Source organism: Canis lupus, chromosome 13 (genome assembly GCF_003254725.2).
Source record: "Canis lupus dingo isolate Sandy chromosome 13, ASM325472v2, whole genome shotgun sequence".
In the NCBI taxonomy this organism is placed as follows: Eukaryota; Metazoa; Chordata; class Mammalia; order Carnivora; family Canidae; genus Canis; species Canis lupus.
The window spans coordinates 36,977,484-36,985,273 of record NC_064255.1 but is presented as its reverse complement, the minus strand read 5'-3'; the positions used below and the strand labels follow the sequence as shown (position 1 = coordinate 36,985,273).

General features: G+C 69.9%; 1 protein-coding gene across 6 annotated transcripts in view; it reads right to left on the bottom strand.

The window, feature by feature from the left end:
* Positions 1-884: 884 nt before the first annotated feature.
* ADGRB1 (adhesion G protein-coupled receptor B1) overlaps positions 885-7,790 on the bottom strand; it is a 74,342-nt gene continuing 67,436 nt past the window's right edge. For 2 of the 6 annotated variants that reach the window (XM_049092797.1, XM_049092794.1), the window contains exons 26-31: positions 7,417-7,512; positions 5,838-5,892; positions 3,373-4,055; positions 2,383-2,418; positions 2,127-2,231; positions 885-1,674 (exon numbers count right to left, since the gene is read on the bottom strand). In XM_049092797.1, coding sequence (XP_048948754.1) covers positions 1,474-1,674; positions 2,127-2,231; positions 2,383-2,418; positions 3,373-4,055; positions 5,838-5,892; positions 7,417-7,512 — 1,176 coding nt within the window. In that variant the 3' untranslated portion in view covers positions 885-1,473. The remainder of the gene's footprint in view (positions 1,675-2,126; positions 2,232-2,382; positions 2,419-3,372; positions 4,056-5,837; positions 5,893-7,416; positions 7,513-7,790) is intronic. The other 4 variants (XM_049092798.1, XM_035712880.2, XM_049092795.1 and 1 more) reach the window with 3 other exon arrangements.

Genomic DNA, 7,790 nt, shown 5'->3' with positions numbered 1-7,790 from the left:
GCAGCCCCCCCCCTTTTCAGTGGTCTTGGCATTTGTCTCCATCTTGAAGGGCGTGGGAGGGAGGGAGGAGCCGTAACCTCCGGGCACCGGGGCGTGCAAACAGCCCACCTGCACACCCCTCCTCGGCCTGGACCTCTGGCATCCCACCTGCTGGGGAGGAGCCTGGCTCACCGCCCCGCCCCCTGGCAGCGCCCGGGCTCCAGCACGGGCTCAGGCTGCCCCCTGCTGGCAACGCAGAGGAGAGGCAGGACCCTGCATTTCCGCTCACCAGCGGGCGGTGGGGGGCGCATCTCAGAAACCAGGCGAGCTGTGGGCCAGGGGCCCGGCGGGAAGGGGGGAGGCAGGGCAGGGTGGAGAGGGGCGCATGGCTCTGGGCGTGTCCACGTCTGCCCCTCACACCTGCCCTGGGGCCACGGGGGACGAGCCTGACGCAGATGGCGGGGCTCCTGGCAGGGTCCTGGTGGGGTCCTGGCGGGTCCTGGTGGGGTCCTGACGGGTCCTGGTGGGGTCATGGACACACCAAGGCCAGCTGGAAGGAGGCCCCTCCCTCCCTCTGGCGCAGACTGCTCTTCCAGCAACAGCTCAGGGCATGGACAAGTCGCACGCCAACCTGTGGGCCTGTGGCGGGGGAGCGAAGGAGCCCGGGGTCCCCTTCGGAGCCCCCACAGCACCCTAGGGCCACAGGACTGCGGGGCCCGGGGCCCAGGCCCACACAACAGGGCTCCCGACCCCAGAGAGGGCACGGCGGGGTGCAGCGCAGGCGCCCACCAGGCTTCCCCAGCCCCGCCAACCCTGGGAGAAGGACCGCTCAGCTCCAGCCACCCCAGCTGGCCGGGGCCGGGGCCTGCAGGAGGCGCACAGAGGAAGGACGCACAGACGGGACCTGGGTTTTTAATTCTTTTTATTGAAGAAAAGAAAAGGAGAGAAAAAATAGATTCCCCACCCCTGCTTCTTCCCGGAGTGGGCTTCTAGTCCTGCCCCTGGGGTCGGCACAGGTGGGAGAGAGGGCTGTGCTCTCCACCTGGGTCTGGGGAGGGGCCCCGGGCCCTGGAAGTGGGGGCGCTGGCTGCTTCCCAGGGGGTTGGGGTGTCTAAAAAATGGTGCCAGGCCAGCTGGGCCAAGCAGGCTGGTCCTCTGCTGCGGCAGCTCGGGCAGGCAGACCGGGGGTGCTGGCCGCCCCCGGCCCAGCCACTGTCCGCCCGCCCGCCCGCCGGCGCTGCGCTCGGGGAGGGCAGAGTCTGCGGCACCCTTGGGCCTCTGGAGCCCTGGGCCCACCCGGGCCGCCGGTGCCTCCTGTCCCGTCTGGCTCTGGTCCCAGCACTGCGGGCCTCCGCCGGCCGCCGTCCGAGCGCCCTGAGGCCGGGACGCGGGCCTGGCCCGCAGCCCGAGAGCATGTCTGTGCCCGTCCTGTGGCGGGGGCAGGCGGAGCAGCATCCCTCCTCGTGGCCCGGTGCGTGGCCGCCGCCCACCTGCTCAGACCTCAGTCTGGAGGTCGATGATGTCCTGGCCCACCAGCGGGATCGTGGCGCCCGACTTCTCCCACTCCACGCTCCGCAGCTCCAGTGGGGACGGTGGCAGCGGCTCCAGTTCCTTCTTCACCCACGCAGGCGTCCCGTGGGCTTTCCGGAGGCTCTCCCACGGCCGCTTGTTGGGTGTCTGCTGCTTTTCTGGCTGCTGGCCAGTGGGCGGGGGACGGAGGGAGGCCGCGAGGGAGGCCACAGAGCAAAATCAGGCGGGGAGCGGGGAGACAATGCAGACGAGGATCAGAACAGAGAGGGAGGGGCCTGGGGGGGCAGGGAGACCCCCAGGGCCAGGCAGGAGCAGGGCGACCCGCTGTGGGTCGGCATCGGGGGGGGGGACGGCCTGCAGTGAAGGCGCTGCCCCGCACCCCCCCTTGGCCGTCGCCTTCCTGGGAGGCAGCCTGACCTGCGCCAGCGCACAGCCTACCCCTCCCGCCGGGCCCCTCCGGGGTCTAGCCTGGGCCGGGTCAGGGTCAGGCCGGCCTTCAAGAAAGGTCGAAGAAGAGAATGCACACGAGGGTGGGAGGAGGAAGGGCTGGAGAGGACCCCCCAAGGGCTCCCCCTGAGCCCCCCGCCCACCGCAAAGGCCCGCCCTGCCCCCCAGACCTTGCTGTCGGGGCCTAGTGCCTCCTTGTCCTTCTCCGAGTGCTGCAGCTTGCGGTTCAGGTCCTGGAACATGTCCTGGTGCCGCTTCCGCGTGTGCATGATTTTCTGCGTGGCGGGAGGGGCGGCGAAGCCTGAGTCGGGAAGGGAGCTGCCCCGCTGGTGGGGGTCTCCTCCCCAGCCCCTCCCTTCCCCCTCGGGGAGGGGGTTCCCGGCACCCCTGGCCCTGCTGTTGCGGGGAGGGCACACCAGGACCCACCTCGAAGTCCAGTTCCGCGTACCGAGATTTCCGCCGCTGTGGGGAGAAGGGTTTGTGTGCATTTGCAAGTGGCTCCCTACAGCCTCCTGGGCCACAGGTCTAGGCCTCTCCTTGCCCGGGGGCGGGGGGGGGGACACCAGGGACCCCCGCCTCACCCCACACCTAGTCTTGGGGCCTTGGCCAAGCCCTGGGGGACATGCCTCCCTGAAGCTGCGGCTCTCAGAGCCCAGGCCCCTTGCAGGCCACCCTCTACCCTAGATGGTGGGTCCCTGGCGCTAGGCTCCGGCGGGACAGGGTCGGCCGGAGCAGGGCCGGAAATAGGAGCCCGGGGCCCTGGGCAGTGGTGACAGTCACGGGGGGCTCCGTTCCCCATGAGAACCTAGGGCTTGGCTATTCCAGGTCCAGGTCGGGGGGACGGAGGAGCCTGCAGAAGAAGCTTCCTCACCCTCTGTCCCAGCTTGGGGGAGCCCGACTGTCCCCAGGGCCACCTCCTGCCTCTAGGCTGTGCCAGCGCTGGGCAAGGGTATGTGGCCTAGCCCGCCGGGACATGCTCCTGGGGACCAGGAGAGTTGGACGGCTGGGGACCCACAGAGACAGGGAACCGGGGTGGGGGAGGCGGAGCATGGCCTGGGGACAGGGGTCCCTGAGGGCACAAGGCAATGCTCCCCACAATCCCATCTCTGAGCCCCGTGTGGCACAGACCGAGTGGAGCTTGGGGTCACTTCTAGGCTTCAGGTTGGTCTAAGGATGGACATGCTGCCCTGACCCCCCAGCCACGGAAGGGGCCAGGGGCAGCATGGGGAGCAGCATCCTGGGGGAGCCCCTCCAGCAGCCAGCTCCCCCAGCAGAGGCTGGTCCTCCTTCTCATCAGGGACTCGTTCCCGCAGCGGGGAGCCAGGACGCCCCCAGCCTTCCCAGGCCTGGACTTGCCAATGCCGTCCCAAACCAACAGGGCCCCCTGCCCCCGGGGGGGCCCCAGGCTGCCCTCACCTCCAGGGAGCTCACGGACAAGGTGGAGACATTCTCGTTCCTGGTCCCGGTCCCCGAGCTGGGCCCTGGGTGGGCAGCAGGCTCCCCGGGCTCCGCCAGGCTGGGGGGCGCTGGCTCCAGGGTGGGGGGCGGGGGCGGGGGCGGTGGGGGAGGCGGGGGCTGGGCAGGGGGCGCCTCCGGGGGTGCCCCGCCCGGGGGCTGGCGGGTGGGCGGGCTGCGGGCGGGCAGGCCCGGGTCAGGTGCCATGTTGAGGTGGATGAGGCGGGTCTGGGGCATCTGGTCGATGTGGATGCTGTGCTTGGGCTCCTCCGGGGGCTTGGGCCGCAGCGTGGCCGTGGCCGTCGGCAGGATTACGTAGCTGGTGTCCAGGGCCTTCTCCTGGGCCCGGCTCAGCTCCGAGTCCAGCTTCTTGAAGATGTCCCCGTCGCCGGCAAAGGAGGACTTGGGTGCCCTGTCTTTCTTGAGGGTCAGCGAGTGGTTGGGGAAGTCAGGCAGGGGGCCGCCCGGGCAGCGGGGCGAGCCGTGCAGGCGCAGCTTGGACACGTTGGCCGGCAGGCTGTTGAAGTTGGTGGGGGGCGCCTTGGCGTGGGCGAGCTTCAGCTTCTCCTCCTCGGGCAGCGAAGGCCGCTTGAGCGTGCCCGTGATGGTGGCCGTGCGGCACGCCGCGATGTCCTTGTTCAGAACTGTGGGTGCGAGGCGAGGGGGTCAGGGAGGCCTCGGCGGGACCCGGCCAGTCCCGATTGGGCCCCCGGCAGGCCACCGCCCCGGCCGCAGACAGCGGGGACCCACCGCGTGGGGCTCGGTGCTGCGGCAGCGGGGCTTCCTTTGCCTTTTCTAACAAGGCTGGAACACGGGGTGCTCCTGTCTGCCCCCGCAGATAAGAGGACGAATGACCGCCACTCACACGCTGCACACTGCCCTTCCCAGCAGCTGGGGGCCCTGATGGCCCGGAGCCAGCCCACGCTCCCTGCAAGTGCAAGGACGCGGCTCCTCGCCGTGGGCGGGACGGCCTGCCCCTGGGGCGCAGGGCCCTGGACGCCTGGCACCCCGCCCTGTGCAGCTGCAGCGGCCCCCGCTTGCCCACCACCCGCCTCACTCCTACCAGTCAATTCGGCCTCACTGGACTGTGGGGAGCACACAGCTGCCAGGCCCGGCTGCGCCCCCCTCGTTGCCTTCCACAGGCACCTGCTGTGACCGCGAGCCCTCTCCTCACCGCCGGGGGGACGGGCACCCAGCCACGCCCTTGCCCAGCACCCGAACACCAGCACAGCCACCCCGCGGGCACACGCCCCACGGCACACACACCACAGCACACCCCCCCACCAAGCACACACCCCATGGCATACACCCCCGAGCACACGCGCCCCCCCAGCGCATGCCCCACAGGCACACCCCCGAGCGGTCACTCTCCAGTCCCTGACCCTGTCCCTCCTCTGACGGCTACGGGCTGAGCTTCGCCCCCCCCCGACACTGACCTGCGCCCAGGTCTGCAGCCCGCCCCCACTCCGGGTGGCCGGCCGGGGACCCCCCACCTTCCCTTCCCCAGGCTCTCCCACTGAGCTCTCTCCATCCACCCAAGAGTGGGAAGCCCCAAGGACCCTGTAGTGCACTTCCCCTGCCTAAACCCAGCCACGGGGAGACTCTTGGCCCCCCATGCAGAGCCCTCAGGCCCCTGGCCCCCAGCTGGCGTGCCCCCCCCCCGGCCCCCACAACGCCTGCCTGTGAGGCCTCCTCCTCAGCAACCCCCGCCCCGCCCCCAGCCACTAGCTGCTTGAGAGGCCGCAGGCCCGGCTGGGCCAGATTACAGGGAAGAAGTTACCCAGTACCACCACTCTGGGCCGCCGCCTCCAGAGGCCCTCGCATCTTGGGGTCACCCCTCAGGAAGTTGCCTGGACTGTGTAAGACCAAGATGGGAGATGGGAGACCATCCTGTCCGGTTCCCATTCAGCCCAACCAGAGGTGCTCTCCTCCAGGAAGCCCTCCTGGGTCCACCTGGCAGCAGCTGACACTCCCAACCTGGGCTGTCCCTACAGAAGATGCTCCCCAAATATCTGACAGATGCAGGGCAGCGTGGCCAGCTGATTCCCCGGCTCCGGGAGACCGCCTGGCACTGCCTTACGCACAGGCTCACGGAACCACGACCCCCGACGGGCTTCCTGTCATCAGGCAATTGGGTCCCATCTCCACCTGCTTCCAGGAAACCCGGCGCCAGCCTAGGGTTCAGGGTCCGTCCTCCCTGCTCTGCCCCCACCCTCTCTGCTGTCCCTCCCTTTCCCGGCACTTCCACGGGTGGCTGGGGACAAGGACACGCAGACGACACAGCACAGGGCCCCAGGGAGGGCAGGCCCCTCCTCAGTGCGGGGCCGTGGCAGGCACAGCAGGACGCGGACAGATGAGTGGACAGACACACAGAGAAAAGGAAAACAAGCAAGTGGACCCAGGCCAGGGCCACCTGTCGCTCTCACCTGGCAGTCGCTCACCTGATCTACAGGCCAGATCCACATCCTTCTCGAAGTCCGTCTGCAAGAGAGAGGCGGGGCGGGGTGAGGGCCCGTGAGGGGCGGGCAGGGCCGGGCGGGGGCTGACCTGGAAGGGGTGTGTGCGTGCACGCTACTAGGGCTCAGGGGGCCGAGCTCAGGTGGCCGGGGGCTCCTTCGTTCAAGGGAACCCTGGCCGGCGGCCCCACCCCTTGTGCTCTCGTCGTACGTGTGCACACACGTGTGCGTGCACGTAAGCTCCTTCCAGGGCGTTTGTGGGTTAGCTGGGAGGCCGGAGTCTGGTCCCACTGCTGCTCCCTCACGCTCCTGCCCCCCGGCCCAATTCCCCCGCCCCAGGCCCCAGGACCCCAGTACAGGGAGCTCTCTGCTCTGTCCCTCACATCCCCTCAGCCGGGCAGGGCACACACAGGGTCTCAGGCCAGAGCCCCGTGCTGCCCGGGCCGCCCCCTGCTGGCGTCACCTGCTGTCCTCCCCACGGCCTCGGGGACGAGGAAACGGAGGCCAGAGGGGCGGTACGGGGTTCAGACACGGATGCCCGGTGCCAGGCCAGCTGTCCCTCGAGCAGTGGCTGAGGTCCCTGCCAGAGCACCTGCCCTGTCCCAGCCTAGGATTGGGGGCAGGCGTGTGGGCAGGGGCACGTGGGCAAGGCCGGCCCCTCCTCAGAGAGCTCGTGGGTGGGGGAACCCGCAGGCCGGGAGGGCTGGGTCCTCATCTCAAGCCTCATCCACCTGCACTGGCAGAGGTTGGCGGGTGGGAAGACTCAAAGTCTGAGGTCAGAGGTCAGAGGTCAGGCCAGGAGCAGTGCCTGGGGGTCTAGGACCCCTGCCCTGGCCCCTGAGGATCCAAGTAGCCTCCCCAGGTCTGCCGGCCGGCGTCTGCCGAGGCCCTGCCTGTGATCCAGTGATGCTCACAACCACTAGGCTCCCTGAGGAGCTCCGAGAACGAGCCCCTCCTGCTTGCCAGGCTCACTGCATGCCAGGGGGCAGCCGGCGGGCGACAGTGCCGAGAATTCACCCAGGGCGCTCCCCGGACATGGACAGGAGGCCTGATGGTGGGGGTGGGGGTCTGGGAGGCCTCCCTGGAGGTGGCATCTTAGCAGACCCCTGTGAGGTGGGCAGCAGGGCGGGGAGGGCGTGCAGTGCCCAGGGCTGAGCGGCCTGCATGATGCTGGAGGCCCAAGGGGACCTGGCCGGGGACAGGGCCACGGCAGGGTGGAGGGTGGTGGACGCCCCGGAGGAGGGAGGCTGAGTGGGGCCAAGTCCCATCCTGGCCAGGCTGCAGGGCGGTGAGGGGGCACGGGAGGTGCAGAGACGGGGGGCGGCAGCAGCCAAGGCCCCCAGAGGCTGGCAGCTGGCCAGAGGGCACTGTGGTCCCGGGAGCGGGGACGCGCCGATGCCAGCCCAGCCAGACTACTGCCATCTGAGTGCTGCCCCCCAGAGCCCGGGCCGGGATGTCACCTTGGTGAGCCTCAGTGTCCCCAGCCTCAGACTGGGCTCGCAGCTCTTCCCCAGGGGCTGCTGGCGCCTAGAGCAGCTCTGAGCCCTACCATGAGCTGGGCATGGCCGTTCTGGAAGGAGCCCCCCGAGTCCCCGTTGCCCTCCTCCTGGCGGTCCACCACGCGGCACTTCACGGCGTCCTGGACCTGGGGAGAGAGGAGAGCGGTGCACAGCAGCCCCAGGCGGCGTGCGTCCTGGCGGGGGGGCGGGGGCGAGCACGGGGTGGCGTCCCTGCGTCCCTGTGAGGGCCCTGCGCGCCCAGGCCCAGCCTCCCGTCCCCTCCGACGTTCTCTCCGTGGCCTCTGTGGCCATGGAAGTTCAGAATCCTGGGGGCTCCCACCCCCTGGGAACGTGCTGCAGCCCTGCCGACTGGAGTCTGATAGTGAAGACCGCCGTCAGGCTGCACAGGGCCCTGGAGTCCCCC